Genomic DNA, 22500 nt, shown 5'->3' with positions numbered 1-22500 from the left:
TTAGTGTTAAAGATCGCTTAGTTTAGGATCACTTAGTGTTAAAGATCGCTTAGTTTAGGATCACTTAGTTTAGGATCACTTAGTTTAGGATCACTTAGTGTTAAAGATCACTTAGTTTAGGATCGCTTAGTTTAGGATCGCTTCGTTTAGGATCACTTAGTGTTAAAGATCACTTAGTTTAGGATCGCTTCGTTTAGGATCGCTTCGTTTAGGATCGCTTAGTTTAGGATCGCTTCGTTTAGGATCGCTTAGTGTTAGGATCACTTAGTTTAAGATCACTTAGTTTAGGATCACTTAGTGTTAAAGATCGCTTAGTTTAGGATCGCTTAGTTTAGGATCACTTGATGACTTGACTCTTTGTCTCCCAGGCTGCAGTACCACTCTCCGATTGAACTCATATTGATGAGCAGGTGGGGGCGCTGTTTTACAACAAAATAAAGTGATATCTTGCAAATATAAATCATTTTATCATTTATAAATATAAATATATAAATTAAGTATATAAATATATATAAATTAAGTATATCAATTTCATGTGTTAACACATGAAATTACATAATTTTACTATTTATATATATATATACATACATACACACACACACACACACACACACACACACACACACACATATACATACATATATATACATATACATATATACATATATACGTATATATACACACATATATATATATATATATATTATAGTATTCATTATTATTTTTTCTAATTTTCTTTTTTTTTTTTATTAATTATATCATCGAATCACTTAAACTCAGTATAATTAATACATTTTTACATTCTAACATCACAAAATATTTTTAAATTCCATGTTAATAATGTATTATTATTTCCCAGGTGCTTCAGTGTCACTATGGAGAGATTTAGTCACGGGATGGTGATATTTAATATGTTTCATCTCTCAGGTGAGGCTTCACTGTGACGTTACAGATAAACTGGAGCTGACGTTCTCTACTCATACACCGTGTTCACTCTGTAGATGTTGATCCACAGCTTGAAGGACAGGAGGTGCACCGCTCAGACCCGACAACATGAACCAGAATGAATGAAGCACAATGAACCCAGGACCCCTGAACGCAGCACAAACTACCTCATCGTGTCGCTGTGATTCTTCTCAAAGTATAAAACTCTTTTACTTTTATGAATCCATGAATATAAAACCAGAGAGGAGCAGCTGGACCAGAGAGACGATCTAAAGAGTCTGATCACCTGACGCACATCTGGATCAACAGGTAACATCTGTCCGCACCACAACGACCTCGTGACGAGTTTACCAAAGCTCAACTTAAATAAAGACTCTTCTTCTCCAGAGCAGCATTTGAGCGCCGTGGACTCAGATTACTTCAGTGATATTCTTTACAGGGTCAAACATTTTAAAGAGGTCCTGAATCCTGTGAATTCATGATGTTCAGTTTCTATACATCTATAGAGCTGCTACTAAAACAGCACGTATTTACTTTTAATAATATAAACTTCATTTATTATTTTAAAACTCTTTTTCCAAAGACTTTAAATTCATCTAGCTGTATGAATGGACAAACGTTTAACATGAACGTTGTGGATGTTCCACAGTGACACATTTCTCCTCCTCTGGCTTCATGTTCTCCGTCTTTGTGTCGATGTGAAAGAACCACAGCGACACCTCGAGGCCGAACCTGAACCCCCACACTCAGCCCCCTCCGATGATCCGAAGCACATGAGGACTGGATGGGACATGCAGCGAGGGTGGACGACACCGACACCCCCCCCCCCCCCCCACACCAACAACAGGCGTCCAGTACTTACTTGTCCGTCAGGGCCGGGGGGGCGTTTGGCCTGAGCCAACGTGTGCAGGATTTCATTTAGGAGGGGGGAGTCCTACGAGGGACCAGGTTTGTTTACAAATCAGAGAGAGAGAGAGAGAGAGAGAGAGAGAGAGAGAGAGAGAGAGAGAGAGAGAGAGGTTCAAACACACTGAATGTGCACACAGGGGGTGTGTTTGTTTTGAGCCTGCTTCAGTGCCACACGGGTGGAGTCACAGGAGAAAACAGTGACTGTGAAAATAAAGACTGTTAAACAACTTCAGTTCAGTGAATCCACATTCCTCATTACTGCAGCGACTCATTCTGAACGACTCATTCTATCAGCGGCACAGACGACCTGAGGTGAGTGAAGACGACGCAGAAGACACGTCCACAAGTCGTCACCGCTGCAAGTCACAAATAAGACCTGAAAACATCTCAACAGCTAACTTTACTCTGAAACTTATGACGTGATTCATTCCATCATGCTGCTCAGAGCGATCAGCGACGTCTATGGCCAGCACGGAGCTAACGGCTAACGGCTAACGTGTCTCCTACGTCCCGTCATCGTCTCCTACGTCCCGTCATCGTCTCCTACGTCCCGTCATCGTCTCCTACGTCATCGTCTCCTACGCCCCGTCATCGTCACCTACGTCATCGCCTCCTACGTCCCGTCATCGTCACCTACATCATCGTCACCTACGTCATCGTCTCCTACGTCATCGTCTCCTACGTCCCGTCATCGTCACCTACGTCATCGCCTCCTACGTCCCGTCATCGTCACCTACATCATCGTCACCTACGTCATCGTCTCCTACGTCATCGTCTCCTACGTCCCGTCATCGTCACCTACGTCATCGTCTCCTACGTCATCGCCTCCTACGTCCCGTCATCGTCACCTACGTCATCGTCTCCTACGTCATCGTCTCCTACGTCCCGTCATCGTCTCCTACGTCATCGTCTCCTACGTCATCGTCGCCTACGTCCCGTCATCGTCTCCTACATCCCGCCCGTCATCGTCTCCTACGTCATCGTCACCTACGTCATCGTCTCCTACGTCATCGTCTCCTACGTCCCGTCATCGTCACCTACGTCATCGTCTCCTACGTCATTGTCTCCTACGTCATCGTCTCCTACGTCCCTTCATCATCTCCTACGTCATCATCTCCTACGTCATCGTCACCTACGTCCCTTCATCATCGCCTACGTCTCGTCATCGTCACCTACGTCATCGTCACCTACGTCATCGCCACCTACGTCATCGCCACCTACGTCCCTTCATCATCTCCTACATCATCGTCACCTACGTCATCGTCACATACGTCCCGTCATCGTCTCCTACGTCATCGTCTCCTACGTCATCGTCACCTACGTCATCGTCACCTACGTCCCGTCATCGTCACCTACGTCATCGTCACCTACGTCCCGTCATCGTCTCCTACGTCCCGTCATCGTCTCCTATGTCATCGTCTCCTACGTCATCGTCACCTACGTCTCGTCATCGTCACCTACGTCATCGTCACCTACGTCATTTCATCATCTCCTACATCATCGTCACCTACGTCCCGTCATCGTCTCCTACGTCATCGTCACCTACGTCATCGTCTCCTACGTCATCGTCACCTACGTCATTGTCGCCGACGTCCTGTCATCGTCACCTACGTCATCGTCACCTACGTCATCGTCTCCTACATCATCGTCACCTATGTCATCGTCACCTACGTCATCGTCACCTACGTCCCGTCATCGTCTCCTATGTCATTGTCACCTACGTCATCATCTCCTACGTCCCGTCATCGTCACCTACGTCATCGTCTCCTAAGTCATCGTCACCTACGTCCCTTCATCATCTCCTACGTCATCATCACCTACGTCATCGTCACCTACGTCCCTTCATCATCTCCTACGTCCCGTCATCGTCACCTACGTCATCATCACCTACGTCCCTTCATCATCGCCTACGTCCCGTCATCGTCACCTACGTCATCGTCTCCTACGTCATCATCTCCTACGTCATCGTCTCCTACGTCCCGTCATCGTCACCTACGTCCCTTCATCATCTCCTACGTCCCGTCATCGTCACCTACGTCATCGTCACCTACGTCATCGTCTCCTACGTCCCGTCATCGTCTCCTACATCCCGTCATCGTCTCCTACGTCATCGTCTCCTACGTCATCGTCACCTACGTCATCGTCACCTCCTACGTCATCATCTCCTACGCCATCGTCACCTACGTCTTCGTCTCCTACGTCTTTGTCTCCTACGTCATCGTCACCTACGTCTCGTCATCGTCACCTACGTCATCGTCACCTACGTCATTTCATCATCTCCTACATCATCGTCACCTACGTCCCGTCATCGTCTCCTACGTCATCGTCACCTACGTCATCGTCTCCTACGTCATCGTCACCTACGTCATTGTCGCCGACGTCCTGTCATCGTCACCTACGTCATCGTCACCTACGTCATCGTCTCCTACATCATCGTCACCTATGTCATCGTCACCTACGTCATCGTCACCTACGTCCCGTCATCGTCTCCTATGTCATTGTCACCTACGTCATCATCTCCTACGTCCCGTCATCGTCACCTACGTCAGCGTCTCCTAAGTCATCGTCACCTACGTCCCTTCATCATCTCCTACGTCATCATCACCTACGTCGTCACCTACGTCCCTTCATCATCGCCTACGTCCCGTCATCGTCACCTACGTCATCGTCACCTACGTCATCGTCACCTACGTCATCATCTCCTACGCCATCGTCTCCTACGTCTTCGTCTCCTACGTCTTTGTCTCCTACGTCATCGTCACCTACGTCTCGTCATCGTCACCTACGTCATCGTCACCTACGTCATTTCATCATCTCCTACGCCATCGTCACCTACGTCTTCGTCTCCTACGTCTTTGTCTCCTACGTCATCGTCACCTACGTCTCGTCATCGTCACCTACGTCATCGTCACCTACGTCATTTCATCATCTCCTACATCATCGTCACCTACGTCCCGTCATCGTCTCCTACGTCATCGTCACCTACGTCATTGTCTCCTACGTCATCGTCACCTACGTCATTGTCGCCGACGTCCTGTCATCGTCACCTACGTCATCGTCACCTACGTCATCGTCACCTACGTCCCGTCATCGTCTCCTATGTCATTGTCACCTACGTCATCGTCTCCTACGTCCCGTCATCGTCACCTACGTCAGCATCTCCTAAGTCATCGTCACCTACGTCCCTTCATCATCTCCTACGTCATCATCACCTACGTCGTCACCTACGTCCCTTCATCATCTCCTACGTCCCGTCATCGTCACCTACGTCATCGTCACCTACGTCCCTTCATCATCGCCTACGTCCCGTCATCTTCACCTACGTCATCGTCACCTACGTCATCGTCTCCTACGTCATCATCTCCTACGCCATCATCTCCTACGTCCCGTCATCGTCACCTACGTCTCGTCATCATCTCCTACATCATCGTCACCTACGTCATCGTCACCTACGTCCCGTCATCGTCTCCTACGTCATCGTCACCTACGTCATTGTCGCCGACGTCCTGTCATCGTCACCTACGTCATCGTCACCTACGTCATCGTCACCTATGTCATCGTCACCTACGTCATCGTCACCTACGTCCCGTCATCGTCTCCTATGTCATTGTCACCTACGTCATCATCTCCTACGTCCCGTCATCGTCACCTACGTCAGCGTCTCCTAAGTCATCGTCACCTACGTCCCTTCATCATCTCCTACGTCATCATCACCTACGTCGTCACCTACGTCCCTTCATCATCGCCTACGTCCCGTCATCGTCACCTACGTCATCGTCACCTACGTCATCGTCACCTACGTCATCATCTCCTACGCCATCGTCTCCTACGTCTTCGTCTCCTACGTCTTTGTCTCCTACGTCATCGTCACCTACGTCTTGTCATCGTCACCTACATCATCGTCACCTACGTCATCGTCACCTACGTCCCGTCATCGTCTCCTACGTCATCGTCACCTACGTCATTGTCGCCGACGTCCTGTCATCGTCACCTACGTCATCGTCACCTACGTCATCGTCTCCTACGTCATCGTCACCTATGTCATCGTCACCTACGTCATCGTCACCTACGTCCCGTCATCGTCTCCTATGTCATTGTCACCTACGTCATCATCTCCTACGTCCCGTCATCGTCACCTACGTCAGCGTCTCCTAAGTCATCGTCACCTACGTCCCTTCATCATCTCCTACGTCATCATCACCTACGTCGTCACCTACGTCCCTTCATCATCGCCTACGTCCCGTCATCGTCACCTACGTCATCGTCACCTACGCCATCGTCTCCTACGTCTTCGTCTCCTACGTCTTTGTCTCCTACGTCATCGTCACCTACGTCTCGTCATCGTCACCTACGTCATCGTCACCTACGTCATTTCATCATCTCCTACGCCATCGTCACCTACGTCTTCGTCTCCTACGTCATCGTCACCTACGTCTCGTCATCGTCACCTACGTCATCGTCACCTACGTCATTTCATCATCTCCTACATCATCGTCACCTACGTCCCGTCATCGTCTCCTACGTCATCGTCACCTACGTCATTGTCTCCTACGTCATCGTCACCTACGTCATTGTCGCCGACGTCCTGTCATCGTCACCTACGTCATCGTCACCTACGTCATCGTCACCTACGTCCCGTCATCGTCTCCTATGTCATTGTCACCTATGTCATCGTCTCCTACGTCCCGTCATCGTCACCTACGTCAGCATCTCTTAAGTCATCGTCACCTACGTCCCTTCATCATCTCCTACGTCATCATCACCTACGTCGTCACCTACGTCCCTTCATCATCTCCTACGTCCCGTCATCGTCACCTACGTCATCGTCACCTACGTCCCTTCATCATCGCCTACGTCCCGTCATCTTCACCTACGTCATCGTCACCTACGTCATCGTCTCCTACGTCATCATCTCCTACGCCATCATCTCCTACGTCCCGTCATCGTCACCTACGTCTCGTCATCGTCACCTACGTCATCGTCACCTACGTCATTTCATCATCTCCTACATCATCGTCACCTACGTCATCGTCACCTACGTCCCGTCATCGTCTCCTACGTCATCGTCACCTACGTCATTGTCGCCGACGTCCTGTCATCGTCACCTACGTCATCGTCACCTACGTCATCGTCTCCTACATCATCGTCACCTACGTCATCGTCTCCTACGTCATCGTCACCTACGTCATCGTCACCTACGTCCCGTCATCGTCTCCTATGTCATTGTCACCTACGTCATCGTCTCCTACGTCCCGTCATCGTCACCTACGTCAGCGTCTCCTAAGTCATCGTCACCTACGTCCCTTCATCATCTCCTACGTCATCATCACCTACGTCGTCACCTACGTCCCTTCATCTCCTACGTCCCGTCATCGTCACCTACGTCATCGTCACCTACGTCCCTTCATCATCGCCTACGTCCCGTCATCTTCACCTACGTCATCGTCACCTACGTCATCGTCACCTACGTCATCGTCTCCTACGTCATCATCTCCTACGCCATCGTCTCCTACGTCCCGTCATCGTCACCTACGTCCCTTCATCATCTCCTACGTCCCGTCATCGTCACTTACGTCATCGTCACCTACGTCATCGTCTCCTACGTCATCGTCACCTCCTACGTCATCGTCACCTACGTCATCGTCTCCTACGTCATCGTCACCTCCTACGTCATCGTCTCCTACGTCATCGTCTCCTACGTCATCGTCACCTCCTACGTCATCGTCACCTACGTCATCGTCTCCTACGTCATCGTCACCTACGTCATCGTCACCTACGCCATCGTCTCCTACGCCATCGTCTCCTACGTCCCGTCATCGTCACCTACGTCCCTTCATCATCTCCTACGTCCCGTCATCGTCACCTACGTCATCGTCACCTACGTCATCGTCTCCTACGTCATCGTCACCTCCTACGTCATCGTCACCTACGTCATCGTCTCCTACGTCATCGTCACCTCCTACGTCATCGTCTCCTACGTCATCGTCTCCTACGTCATCGTCTCCTACGTCATCGTCACCTACGTCATCGTCACCTCCTACGTCATCGTCACCTACGTCATCGTCTCCTACGTCCCGTCATCGTCTCCTACGTCCCGTCATCGTCTCCTACGTCCCGTCATCGTCTCCTACATCCCGTCATCGTCTCCTACGTCGTCACCTCCTACGTCATCGTCACCTCCTACGTCATCGTCACCTACGTCATCGTCTCCTACGTCCCGTCATCGTCTCCTACGTCCCGTCATCGTCTCCTACGTCCCGTCTTCGTCTCCTACGTCATCGTCTCCTACACTGAACTGTTCATTCTGTATTTAGGGAATCACAAGATCACAAGTCGCCACTACAAGTCAAAAATAAGCCGAGCAAGAACAGCGTTAAAACATCTGGAATGCTCCTCAGTCGCTCTCCCTGATAGACGTAAACCTGAGCACAAACAGCAGAACTTTAGATGAAGCATTAAAGAAAGGTCTCTGCTCGTCTTTGTCTGATATTAATATCACAGCATCGGGACTCCTTTGTAAATGAGATTTTAAATCTCGAGGGATTATCCGTCTGAATAAAGGCTGGATTAAATACATCCAGTTCATTTCGTTGTTCCAGACACCAGCTGTTTACTGCGTTTCCTCCACAAACTTCAGCTTCAAAACAAACCATTTCCAAACCAGCACCAGAACATTTTGTAGATTATTTTCCAATTTCTGTCTAATCCCATGAACCGTGATGGAAACCTGAGACAGATCGGATCACTGTGTTTGATTCTATGATCTCAAAGTGACCTTCACCTACCTTTGAAGAATATCCAGACGGACTTTATTCTACAGCTGCTTTCATACAAACTGTTCCCAGTTGTACTACCTCAGACTAACTAACTAACTACCTGTAAAATGATGCTACCAACCATTTTATTAACCATCCAACAGTCAGCAGATTATACTCTCGAAGAACCGATCAACTGTTTGGTCCAAAAGAATGTCCACCAAAGTGTTAAAACGTCTTGTTTCTAGAGCCTTTAACAGTGACGAAGGGCTGAAGATACACATCAGAACGTCATGGTGTCGTCAGGAGACAGACTCAATATCACAAACATTTGAGATGATAAACTGTTGATATCAGACAAAACGTTGAAGAGATGGAGAGGAAATGTTGCTAATAGCTTAGCCTTCTGCTAACCAGAGAAATAAACAGAAACTTCATGACGCTGCAGGTCTGCCTTTCCAATGTTGTCAGAGCTTCATGTGTTAAGCTGCATTCTCTCTAGTGTCCACCAGGGGGCGACTCCTCTGGTTGTATAGAAGTCTAGTCTAAAATGACTCTACTTCTCTCTAGTGTCCACCAGGGGGCGACTCCTCTGGTTGTATAGAAGTCTAGTCTAAAATGACTCTACTTCTCTCTTGATTTATTCCCTCAGTAAACATTGTAAACATGAGTTTATGGTCTCAGTCTCTAGTTTACAGTCTTCTTCAATACAGCATGATGTTCATTTAGTACATTATGCTCCATTTAGAGTCAAACACACCATAAAGAGGGGATGATTTAGGGGCGGGGCTACACAGTGATTGACAGGTCTCTATCACAGCGTTGTCCGTGTTTTTGTCTTACAACTTTAACACTTTTCACAGTCTGTCTTCACTTCATTAAAAGGTTAATTGTAACATTAAGAGTTCGGCTGTACTTAGCTCCTCCCTCTCCTGTCACTTCTGGTTGCAAACAAAAACAAGATGGCGACCTCCAAAAACCAAGAGATGTGTTAATATTTGTGATGCTCCAGATCTGAATCCATTGCTACCTTTAGACTTCTTTGTGATTCGTTGAGGACAACTAGCATTAAAAACAGAAAGTGTTCATTCATCCGTTCACATCATCACAATGTAAACTACTTCTGTCACTGCTCAACCAGCTGTGATTCTACCCGTCCAAGAGTCAGTTTGAAGTGGAAACAAGCTTTTCTTAGAGGAACACAAGTAGAAGCTGGAGGAGGAGCAGATGAGTCGTGTCCATCGGCTGTGGGACGACTCAGGTGTGCTTCACATGAGCTAGAATCCACACAGGAGCCTGAAGCAGCTCAGCACCAACCAGACGTCATCCTGTGATGTTTTCAACAGTGTGATCTATTTTTAACTCTCTATTTTTACCAACACAACAACACAACGCTCTCCAGAACAGAATCAGGAGAGAGTAGGGTTTGACTTCCTGGTCACATGACTGGACCGACGAGTGAGGGGCGGGGCTTCTTACCTCGATGCTGGTGCTAAGGCTGGGCAGAGTGTCCGAGGTCACCGTTGTGCTTTGAAGGCTGGAGAAGTCCCACAGGTGGACGGGCGCCATGGGGTCCGCCGCCTTGGAAGACTCCGCCCATCTCTGGCTGTCCAATAAGGTCACTTCGTAAAACTCCTGGATATCTGTGGCGACGAAGAGGACGAGGAGCCGGTTATTCATTTCAAAATCAAACCACAGAGGTCTCACTCTGACGGGAAGTCCAGGTACATCTCAAGAAGTAAAGGACAAGGAAAGCTTCAACCGATGGTGGTGAAGTCATGACAACACATGAACTCTGTTTCAGAAGATGAACCACAGCAGGGTCTACGGGGGGGGGGGGGTTAATACAGGTCAGAGTCAGCTGTCGTCACATTCATCAGGTTACTCCAGAGACAACAACAAACAGGTCATCAAGAGCTCCTTGACTTTACCAACTACAGATAAAGAGCAACACTTCATCAACACCAAAGGGGGGTGGGGGGGGGGGGTGGGGCAGTTTCATTTCCTAGAAAGTAGTTTCAGTTTCATCAAACGGGATCAACACAAATTACACTTCTTTAAAAGAACTGGTTTATATTTTAGAAGAAAGTGATCTCTCTGTGTGTGTGTGTGTGTGTGTGTGTGTGTGTGTGTGTGTGTGTGTGTGTGTGTGTGTGTGTGTGTAAGACTATATTTGGACTTTCACAATAAGAGCCCAACATGTCTCAGTGCCACGTGGAGCTGCTGCAGAACCTCTCACTCTGTAATCTCTTCCTGTGCAGCTTAAAATAAAACTACCGTCTCCATGAGAAGCATCATGTTTACATATTTATACTAATAATGTGATTCAGATTTCAGCACTAACAGATAACTCTGCTGAGTAAAGCATCACAGGACAGATTCTTCACTGATGTCATCAAATGTTTTTACATCCTTTGATGACTGAAAATAGATTCAAATGTTGAGACCTAAAAATATCACGTCTCCTTGTTTCTCCTCTTCTTCATAATCACACACACAAAATAAAAAAAATAATTTATATATATATATATATATATATATATATATATATATATATATATATATATATATATATATATATATATATATATATATATATATATATATATATATATATATATATATATATATATATATATATCTGAACACATATATCTGAACACGTTTACTAGAAGCCAGTACGGGGTGGTTCCCCGTCAGAGTTCACGTTCTGGACCTTTACCACAGCACCGTATTGATGTCCAATAAAAAGGACCTCTGTGGATTGTGGGGGACTGTTAAGAGATGGTTTTACAGTGAAACCAGCGAGCTGTTTCCGAAGTTAGAGGTTTATGTTTTGACAGCAGCAGAGGCTGACCCATAAGAAGGGGGAGGGGGGGGCTATGGAGAGCCAAAACTGCCATTAAACGCCTCGTTTCACCTGATTTATGGTTAAAAACGCCTTTAAAACGCTGCTTTTAACGAGGTTTAAAACAAACACTTTCCATCGATGCATCGCTTTGGTCTTGCTTTACTGTTCACCAATTGGTTACAGAAACTTTGGGCTTACTGGTGATACAGAACAGGAGGAGGGGCTCACGACCACGACGGAAAATGATGTTTAAACGTCGTAAAAAGCGGCGTTTTTTTTGACATAAACCGGGTGAAAATAGAGGCGTTTAATGTCACTTTCAGCGATTTAAACATTTGTTAGTTGGTGTCTTAAAACGTACAGCTTCGTGTCTTCTATACTTGTACTTTATGAGGCTCCCATAACCCTCAACCTTTCCTCCAGGATTAGTGATTGTAAGTCTTCAGTGATGAATTCATGAGTTCCTTTTGACCGTCACTGTCCCCAGAATAACGGTGAACACAGTGAACACGGTGAACACTGAACACGGTGAACACGGTGAACACTGAACACGGTGAACACAGTGAACACTGAACACGGTGAACACAGTGAACACGGTGAACACGGAACGGTGAACACTGAACACAGTGAACGATGAACACGGAACGGTGAACACTGAACACAGTGAACACAGTGAACACGGTGAACACGGTGAACACGGTGAATACAGTGAATACAGTGAACACTGAACATAGTGAATACTGAACACAGTGAACACTGAACACTGAACATAGTGAATACTGAACACAGTGAACACTGAACACTGAACATAGTGAATACTGAACACAGTGAACACAGTGAACACTGAACATAGTGAATACGGTGAACACTGAACATAGTGAATACTGAACACAGTGAACACTGAACATAGTGAATACGGTGAACACTGAACATAGTGAACACTGAACACAGTGAACGATGAACACGGTGAACACGGAACGGTGAACACTGAACACAGTGAACGATGAACACGGTGAACATAGTGAATACAGTGAACACTGAACATAGTGAATACTGAACACAGTGAACACTGTGAACACTGAACATAGTGAATACTGAACACAGTGAACACAGTGAACACTGAACATAGTGAATACGGTGAACACTGAACATAGTGAATACTGAACACAGTGAACACTGAACATAGTGAATACAGTGAACACTGGGCCGATCACATGACCACGCCGCGTTGTTGTTAGAGCACAGAGACGCTTCATTCTTCATTGTACAGCTGGTGCCTGAGGTCACGCTGATTTGTCTCATTGGTCAGTATGAGTGAGTATTTTATTTTGGCGGTGTGCGTAGTGGGATGAATTTGAATGGAGTTCAGTCTTCACCTGATTTAATAACACGAGGAGATCTTCACGATTGGTCAGAAGCCGACGTTAAAGACTACGATTCACGCAGCTCTGAAAACTACCGAAGAAGAAGAAGAAGAAGAAGAAGAAGAAGAAAAAGTAGAAGAAAAAGAAGAAGTAGAAGAAAAAGAAGAAGTAGAAGTAGAAGAAGAAGAAGAAGAAGAAGAAGAAGAAGAAGAAGAAGAAGAAGAAGAAGAAGAAGTAGAGAAGAAAAAAAGAAAAAGAAATAGAAAAAAAAGAAGAATAATAAGTAGAAGAACTATTAACTCATATTGTCAAATAAATATTAAAAGCACAATATTTCCCTGGTAGATGTCGTAGACGAGAGGTTTAAAGTATAATAAAAATGTACAAGTACCTCAAAATAGTGGTACAGTACTTGAGTACATGTACCAGAACATCATGATGATCCAGTCTTTAGTTGACTTCAGTAATTGACTCACATTAAAGTCAGTGGACCGACAGCTGGCGTCTCTAAAACAGACCGCTGCTATCAGAACAGGCAACATAAACAACGTCCAGGATAACACGCAGACCTTGAACTCACCACGCCCAGAGTGAGAGCAGGGGGTCAAAGTATTTTAAAACGCAACACGTGTATACAGCAGTGGAAGAAGTATTCAGATCCTTTACTTAAAGTCACTACGAGGAACCTTCATGTGTTGGTTCTGGTGGTCCCTGTGGACTAGAGTGGTAGTGTCTCTGACCACCAGACTCCCTTTAGAAAACCTCTCATTCTACTGCAGCAGGGTCTGACAGTCTGAACCCTCTCAGTCCTGGTTCTGGTTCTCCCATGCCTCCCTTCCCTCCAGCAAAACGTCCTGGGTCTCCAGCAGAGAGGTGTCGGTGTTGGTTCTGTCCACGGTGGACCGCTCTCTGCTGGAGGATCTGGGTCTGCCCACGGTGGACCGGTTTCTGCTGTAGGATCTGGGACTGGTTCATATAGAGGATCAGGACTACACTGAGACTGGTTCAGGACCACACTGAGACTGGTTCAGGACCAGGTAAAAGTTCCTAGTTCTAGGTCTCTAGGTCTCTTGGATGGACTGGTGACGAACACGCCCCTCTAAAAGTGAAACTTTGACCTGTTGGTGGTGCTCATGTCCGAGGATCACCGTAGTCACTCTGAGTCATCCTCTGGGGAACATGAAGGTCTGTGTTGAACTTCATGACAATCCAGTAAACAGTTGAACTCTACACAGTCTTTGGTTGCAGGTTTTGTAGGTGTTTTTCTCTCGAGGTTTTGGACCGTTGGTCGGACAAAACGAGACATTTTGAAGACGTGGACTTTGGTTTTTGGGGAACTTGTGAGGAGGAATTTCTCCCCCCGTTTTATAAACTATTCTCCGACCTTCAACCCTTTAAATCTATTTCTCTGAGAGGAATCAGGCCAGCCTGTCTCTCTCTTTAAATCAGCCGTGGTGGTGGGGGGGATTATGGACTCGGGGTAATCGTCGTGTCCACAGAGGGATTACACCGGACTCGGCCGGCTGCAGACATCTCTTTTTTGGGGGGTTTTTGGCAGATTGTAAACTGCGTTTTCCATCAGATCACTGAGACATGCCACATTAATTATGATCCAACATTAGGAGTCAAAGCCCACGACGAAGCAGCAGCGAGTTATGACTCACTAGCGTCCTTCACAATCATATTGTGATGATTTAACATTAATTCATTTCATGTCAACGGTAAACTAAACATGACATTTGTTCCTTAATGTGTGAAGAGCATCAACACTGGAAAGTATTCTCACTAAATTATGGTAATCGTGTTTTCGGGGTTGAGATATTTGTCGTCTCTTTACTGTCCGTGACAGAGGGAAACAAAAATAAATAAGTAAACGAAACACTGTCAACAAGTCCCGCCCCTTCCTGTTGTACCACCATGGGGACCTGGAGCAATGTTTGATCCTGTTTGAATTGTATTATTATGAAAGATAACTTTATTAACATTGTTAATATTTTAGCCTGTTACTGTAGACTGTTTATAAGAAGTGGACGTAGTCGTGGTGACGTCTCTCGTTGGTTTGAGGACGTTTTGAAGCCTGAGGGAATAAATCAAGAGAGAAGTAAGTCATTTTAGACTAGACTTCTATACAACCAGAGGAGTCGCCCCCTGGTGGACACTAGAGAGAATGCAGCTTTAACACATGAAGCTCTGGATTCAAACGTCAAAACCGGAAGTCGCCGCCTGTCTATTAACAAAAAGAAGCTGTTTTTGTCACCACCTGAAAACATGAATAACTAATCCAACAATATCTGTCACAACACTACAACTGTACATTTATAGTGGAGGTCAAACGTAACAGCACGATGTGTCCTCACAAACGTTTCACGTTGAAAACACACTTAAATCACTCATGGGGGGGAAGACATCGACTTTGACTACGCTCACTCAGATCATCATTTATACACAAATATGACCAAACAAAACACAGAAATGATACCATGATGACTCAACAAAATCAAACGGTTCAACTCTCTACTCCGCTTCCTCACAATAACTGTGTCCTGAGCAGACTCACTGTAGGGATTAATTGATCGGCGTTGGCTGTGAAAAGCCAGAGCGTTGACACCTTCTTCATCTTCAGCTCGAGTGTTTTTATTCCTTTCCGCTGTCGATCGGCCAACAACCACCACCAGAGAGTCGACTGCTGAAGGAATGACGAAGGACGAGCAGAGAAGAAGGCCACTGAGTTCACACTGACGATCTGCACTCATCTATTAGTGATGAAGATGCTGAGGAGGAGGAGGAGGACCCTGAACTGGATGTTTGTAGGATGAACAGAGAACTGAAGGAACTGATATTACAAATATCGTGGCATGTTGTGATTATATCACAACGTAGCTAAAGCTACGAAAAACATGACGTCCGTCATTCGTAGATATCACACGAGATGATATCGTATGTCATCCACAAATTCATGAAGAGGAAGTACGAAGAGCACTGAAGCACACGCTGAGCAACGTGAAACCAGACGTCAACGTGGATGCTTCTGTCAAGTAACTTAAGTAACGGCAATTAACCCCGCTTCTCTTAACCCTTAATCCAAATGACGATCTTTTACTAACCCCAACTACGTACTTTAGTTGCCTCAACCTAACTACGTACTTTAGTTGCCTCAACCTAACTACGTACTTTAGTTGCCTCAACCTAACTACGTACTTTAGTTGCCTCAACCTAACTACGTACTTTAGTTGCCTCAACCTAACTACGTACTTTTGTTGCCTCAACCTAACTACGTACTTTAGTTGCCTCAACCTAACTACGTACTTTTGTTGCCTCAACCTAACTACGTACTTTTGTTGCCTCAACCTAACTACGTACTTTAGTTGCCTCAACCTAACTACGTACTTTTGTTGCCTCAACCTAACTACGTACTTTAGTTGCCTCAACCTAACTACGTACTTTTGTTGCCTCAACCTAACTACGTACTTTAGTTGCCTCAACCTAACTCAGTAGAACATTTTGAAAAGACATTTCATTTGCATGTAACAGAAATGTAAACGTGTTGCTGGACTTTTGTAGGAAACTCACTAAAAGTAACTTCTCATAAGATATTATACGAACCGTTGTATGAGGATACGTCTTCAAAACCTACATTTGAACAAATATTTTTCAGCCAAATCAAATTGTTTACAGGATATTCAACCTTTGTTTCTTTATAACAGATTTAATACTCGACTCGTTTCTTTACAGGGTTTGTATGAAGGTAGTAAAGTAGTTTATGAATATGAGATATGAGTTTACAGATCATTAAGAATCCTCCTCTGCATTCATTCTTAACAGTTAATTTTGTTTGTTCGTCCTCTGGTGATGTCAGAGATGGAAAAATGCAACGAGCAGCAGGTTTAGCATCAACACCTCGCTCCATCAGTAGAGACTCAAGCTACGAGTACAAACAAAGCTTCAGCTTCCTGCTTCTGTGTCACATGGCTTCACTGCTGCGACTAGACGGTCCAGAGTCCATCGACGCCAATGGAAGAAGTGAACAGAGATTATGACGATTCATAGTCCATAGTCACCAACTTAAATATTTCCAACAAGCCACATGTCCTCTGAACGTCCCGACACTGAAATATCATTCAGGAGAAAATGTGTTCAAACCTTTCTGTGTCTCAGCAACACACCGAGACCAGACTTAGCAGCCAACGCTAGCGAACGCCCTCGCCAACTCATTTTCACGAAGCTAAATCACATTTTGTTCGTTCACAACACTTCTACGTTCACCATCGATGTCTCCACGCGTCGGTGACGTGGGACGCACGTGTCTCCCTGGCAGCCAGCGAGGGTAAAGACAGGGTGGGTCTCCTGTGAGGTGAATGTATAAGACGCCAACTTAAAGGCTCACATCAGACGCTTGTTCTGGTACATTCAGCCCCGTAAATATTTCATGTGCGACACGAGTTTCTTTTGCATTCGCTGCCCCTAATGATGAGCGATAGCACCACAGTGAATGCAGAGTCCTGTCGTGTTGCACAGAGCATCCTCCTCTTGGTTTGGATTGCTTGCAGCAACACGACGCACAACGACTCCGACTGTTGGAAACCTGCAGGGCGACTTCTGACTCACAACAGAAGATTAACGGACACGTTTTTCATTCACACAAGTTAAATAACTGGTTTATAAGGCGGAGGGGGGCTTGGCGTTGCACCAAATTTGGAGGATCATCACTTCATAATCAAAAGGATTAAAAAAACATATTTGCGCCACACAAACGACACTGAACACCAATACCGGGGCCGACGCAGTGACTCGTTCAGACCGCTCACACGGTTTAATGAATGCTTTGAGAAAGACGCTTCAAACTACAAACATGATGACTCATCCTCCAAGAAGCGTGTGAAAACACAACTCGCTGTGTGAAGTCAAGCCATCGTCTGTCATTGACTTTCTCTACAAGTTAAACAACACAACAAGGTTTCCCTGCAGAGTCTCAAAACTGCATCAACTACTTCTTCTCTACGAGTTTATTTCAGCTCGTTTTGTTTACCACAGAAGAAGTGACGACCCCAGTAGTTGTAAAGAACCTCGTATCTTCTTGGCAAAGACACCTCTTAATTAAAAAGACAACCTGGAACCAATCAGCAACCAGCAGGAGGACAGTAACACCTGTGAGAACTGGACATGGACTACATCCACACCAACACCTTTTTGTTTCAATACAAAAAACGCTCTCCGAGCACACGGACGATTAAGCACCGTTTTAGAAATGATCTGCGTCCACGCCAACACGCCGGCGTAAACAGGAAGTAGATTGGTTTCTTAGTTACAGAAAATACTAGCGAGTATTATTGTACTTGTATATTGGTAAAAGGTTGTGCTTGATACTTTAGATCATCTATAAACTCAAAAAGTTGTATTTTTTTCAAACCTAGTTACGAGGCTGCAGGTCTCTCACATTAAATGTACTTCAAATATAAACACTTATAATCAAAGTTTACTAGATTATGAATCAATAAATGTGATCAACACACGTCAACTAACTCGCAGCTCTGCTGGAGGCTGAAGTCTCTGGAGAGCCTTTATGCTTTTGTTCCTTTACAGTTTCTGTGTGGACGTCACGATAGTTGTGCAGAACTAAATAAGCATCAATAAGTTTTGTGTGCGTCCGTGACTTCAGACGTCCGCTCGCTGATCTCTCCAATAACAGCTGCTTCCTCCGCATGTCGGCAGTAGTAGAATTATAAAACGCAGAATTTAACCGAACAGCTGCTGGTAAAGACAACAAGGTCAGCGACGGCTGTAATCTGTGATCCATGTTGAATTAACCTGGTAGTCGATAACCAGTTTGTTTCTGACGTCATGACTGATGAGACCCAATCTTATAATCTCCAGACTTAAGTGTTGATTATATCGTGTCGTGACTTAAGCGTCGATTATATCGCGTCGTGACTTAAGTGTCGATTATATCGCGTCGTGACTTAAGTGTCGATTATATCGCGTCGTGACTTAAGTGTCGATTGTATCGCGTCGTGACTTAAGTGTCGATTGTATCGCGTCGTGACTTAAGTGTCGATTGTATCGCGTCGTGACTTAAGTGTCGATTGTATCGCGTCGTGACTTAAGTGTCGATTGTATCGCGTCGTGACTTAAGTGTCGATTGTATCGCGTCGTGACTTAAGTGTCGATTGTATCGCGTCGTGACTTAAGTGTCGATTGTATCGCGTCGTGACTTAAGTGTCGATTGTATCGCGTCGTGACTTAAGTGTCGATTGTATCGCGTCGTGACTTAAGTGTCGATTGTATCGCGTCGTGACTTAAGCGTCGATTGTATCGTGGGGCCTCTGGTGATTAACACCCCTTGAAACTTTGCAGTACTTTTGAAAATATATATTTCGATGGTTGGTGCCAAACAAAAATTGAGGTTTGAGAATTACTGAACACACACACACACACACACACACACACACACACACACACACACACACACACACACACACACACACACACACACACACACACACACACACACACACACACACACACACACACACACACACGATCGTATGTGTGCTCTAGCTCTCGGATATTTAAGCGTAAACGTTGGCGGTTGATCTGCGGAGGCTCACGCTTCGGTGCAAAGTGAGTACAAACAAAGCTTCAATGTGTTATTTTCTCCGTTTGGATATCTCTCTGCTTACTGGGGTCCCTGAACAGTCTTGAGTTGTATAAACTGGGTTTGACTGGAGAACTCTTGTGCATCCAATGAGCTCAACTGTCTTCATGTGTGATGATGTTCTCACAGCGACACCGTTGACTTCACTGTAATAAAAACGAGCTGCTGTGATAATCACAGCCTGGTGTGACACACACACACACACACACACACACACACACACACACACACACACACACACACACACACACACACACACACACACACACACACACACACACCTCTAATGCTGTAGCAGTAGCTATATTAGCAGCTAATGCTAACTCTCTCCTGTTTACCAGCAGCTGTGTGCTGAACTCAAACCAGCAGTCAGTAGAGCTGGACTACAGATGACGTCCATATTAGAATATTAGCTTTCGTTAGCCGGCAGATTATTAGGAATAAAAAAGAGCAACAAACTGAATATTTGGTGCATTTAAACGTCGGCATTGAAACATAAGGAGGAGTGTCATTAAGTTCAGAGTTTGTCTCTGAAATGAATTTAGTGGCCTTGTGACAAGTGGCAGCTTAATTCAGGACCTAGAGCATGTATTGTTGGACTACATTGGGCCTTTTTTCCAGGACTTTGCGTAGCTTGAGAGCGTCATGACGAGTCGGAGTCCCAGGACCTGTGTTTCAGGAGGCGGCCGGTCGTACCTATGAGGGCCTGGAAGAGGTTGCTCTGGAAGATGTCGATGACCCTCTGGATGGAGTGGCGGAGCTGCCGGTCCTCGGCGTGGTGCAGCTTGGTCCGGTACTCCTCCAGCAGCCGGAGGGCTCGCTGAGCATCTGGAGGACAGGAAGTGGAGGAGCAGCAGAGGAAGCTTTGTTAAGCCACTATAGACGGAGTTTAGTTTAAAGACAGCATAATAAAGGTCAGTTCATCAGCTTCATAGAGCGCCAACACTTCTGATTCTGCAGCTGAAGAACCAGATCCAGACTAAAGGAGATCAGAGCAAATGCTTCATGTTGGAATTAGAAAGAAATAAAGACAATTCAATGCCTTAAAGGCCTGACGTCTGTTTAAAAAGACACTTTCAGACTTTTAAAGGAGAGCCGTTACTGTCATTATGAATAAATCTCCATGACGATCATTAAACCGTCCATCACATTATAAACGTTCAGTTGAACCGCTTCAGAAAAATGAGTAAAAGCAATTAGTCGTTCATCAAGATAGTTTATTTCTCTTAATATTCTGTTGATCCGCTCTCATTAAAAAGGTCAGAGTTTCAGGTTCAGAACCAAGTGAAGCATCGGGTCAGATTTGGGTTTTTAAGGCGTCGAAGCGTTTAATTCTGCAGAAGAAATCTAGGACTGTAGACGTCAGGTGGAATGATGGAAAGGGTCTCCTGAAGGACTTGTAAAGACCTGATGTTAACGGTTCAACACTTTAAGGAGAGTCTGAACGAAGCTGAAACAGAACCGCTGCGTCTCTCCAGGTGACTTGGGGTCAAAACATCCGCTGATGATTCATTTAAGAGGGTTAACTTGTGTCTGTAAAAGAGGAGGAGTCTGTTTCAGACGAGGTGGTTCTTACAACTCAATAAGTCCATCAACAGAAAACCTCAAATATATATATATATATATATATATATATATATATATATTTATATATATATTTATATATATTTTTTTTTTTTTTTTTTTTAGTTACCCTTTGTGAAGAACGCTGTGGTGCCTGTGGTTAATATGATGTATTAATATTATAGTTTATTTATAGTTGGGCTCCATGTCTAACTTGGTTAGCATAACAGCGGCTAACCGGCGGCTAGCCAGCTACTTTAACTCACTTTACCCAAACCGGCACGGCACGGCACGGTTCGGATCAGTTTAGGCCGAAACAAGCCGAAGTGGTGCTGCGGGGTTTATCTCGAGTTGTGTTTCTTCTTGCGTGTTTTTCTACAGTTTTGAGGCAGATTTAGCGGAGTTAGCCGCCATGCTAGCTTGTGCTAGTTTAATAATAACTTACCTTTCTTCCTGACTGGCATGGTGGGGGGGGGCGCCTGGCTCGGCTCGGTTCGGAGCTAGTTCTTCGTTAGCCACATACACACTGTGGTTGTTTTATTGATTACTCCGCCGGTTAAAGCCCCGCTGTCACCGCTCCAAGTCTGCAGGAGGAGATGTAGATAATCCTGCACGACGACACCAAGTTCACAAACTAACTGTCAGAGGAGAGCCCGACCCGTCCGGACCACCAACCCCACCGGTAGAGGGAGGGGGGCAGTACAACCACAGTCCCGGTTAAAAAGTAATACCACGGAAGCTGGATCCAGAAAAAAAATAAAGTAAAATAAAAGCTCCGGTGCGTTACCGACACCTTCGTGCTGTACTCCCACCGCCAGAGAGCCTCCCTGTCCCGGCGTGCACCGCGCAGACTGACCGCTGAGCGACACAAACAAGTGGAACAATCTAGTTTTCTCCAACTGTGACCCGCGGCGCGCCAGACTCCACGTAGAAAACACCGCTTTTAACAGAGCAGGGAGCGCGTGCACGAGCTGCCCGCTGCTGCTGGTTGGTGGGTAGAGTAGAGAGGGGGGGGGGGGGTCGGCTCCGCTTCTGATGATCAGTCCAGGAATTAAAAAAACAGAAAGTTCAAAGTCCCGCCACCGCCTGGTCTTAAACACGCACACTCAAACCCGGACACGGTTATCCCGCACTGCCACGCACACTTTATCTGTGTGTGTGTGTGTGTGTGTGTGTGTGTGTGTGTGTGTGTGTGTTACGTTCCCTCTGCATTCGTGTCAAACTTCTCTCAAGTGTAAATCCCTCCTCTCTTTTTCCTTCTACTTCCTCTTTTATTCCTCCTTCCTCCTCCTCCTCTTCCTCCACCTCCTCCTCAGGTCTCACAAATTCCAAACTTTCCTCCAAAATGGCGTCGCACGGAGCTGCGAACGTGAACCACGTGACTCCCAAAAGACTACCTCCTCCAACCTGCCGCCCAATCACGCAGCTCACCTACAGGAGGAGGAGGAGGAGGAGGAGGAA

At 45.8% G+C, this 22500-nt stretch overlaps 1 protein-coding gene across 16 annotated transcripts in view; it reads right to left on the bottom strand.

The window, feature by feature from the left end:
• Window positions 1-22363, bottom strand: part of LOC137884330 (discs large homolog 1-like protein) — an 81457-nt gene extending 59094 nt beyond the window's left edge. For 10 of the 16 annotated variants that reach the window (XM_068726087.1, XM_068726089.1, XM_068726094.1 and 7 more), the window contains exons 1-4: window positions 21485-22363; window positions 20173-20304; window positions 10089-10252; window positions 1808-1879 (exon numbers count right to left, since the gene is read on the bottom strand). In XM_068726087.1, the coding sequence (XP_068582188.1) occupies window positions 1808-1879; window positions 10089-10252; window positions 20173-20304; window positions 21485-21503 (387 nt within the window). In that variant the 5' untranslated portion in view covers window positions 21504-22363. The remainder of the gene's footprint in view (window positions 1-1807; window positions 1880-10088; window positions 10253-20172; window positions 20305-21484) is intronic. The other 6 variants (XM_068726091.1, XM_068726092.1, XM_068726099.1 and 3 more) reach the window with 1 other exon arrangement.
• Between the last annotated feature and the right edge of the window lie 137 nt (window positions 22364-22500).

Source organism: Cebidichthys violaceus, unplaced genomic scaffold (genome assembly GCF_023349555.1).
Source record: "Cebidichthys violaceus isolate CVI_PGR_0920_01 unplaced genomic scaffold, fCebVio1.0.p SCAF_38, whole genome shotgun sequence".
Taxonomy (NCBI): domain Eukaryota; kingdom Metazoa; phylum Chordata; class Actinopteri; order Perciformes; family Stichaeidae; genus Cebidichthys; species Cebidichthys violaceus.
Note: the sequence above shows the minus strand (reverse complement) of the source record. Positions and strands in the feature narration are given on the sequence as shown.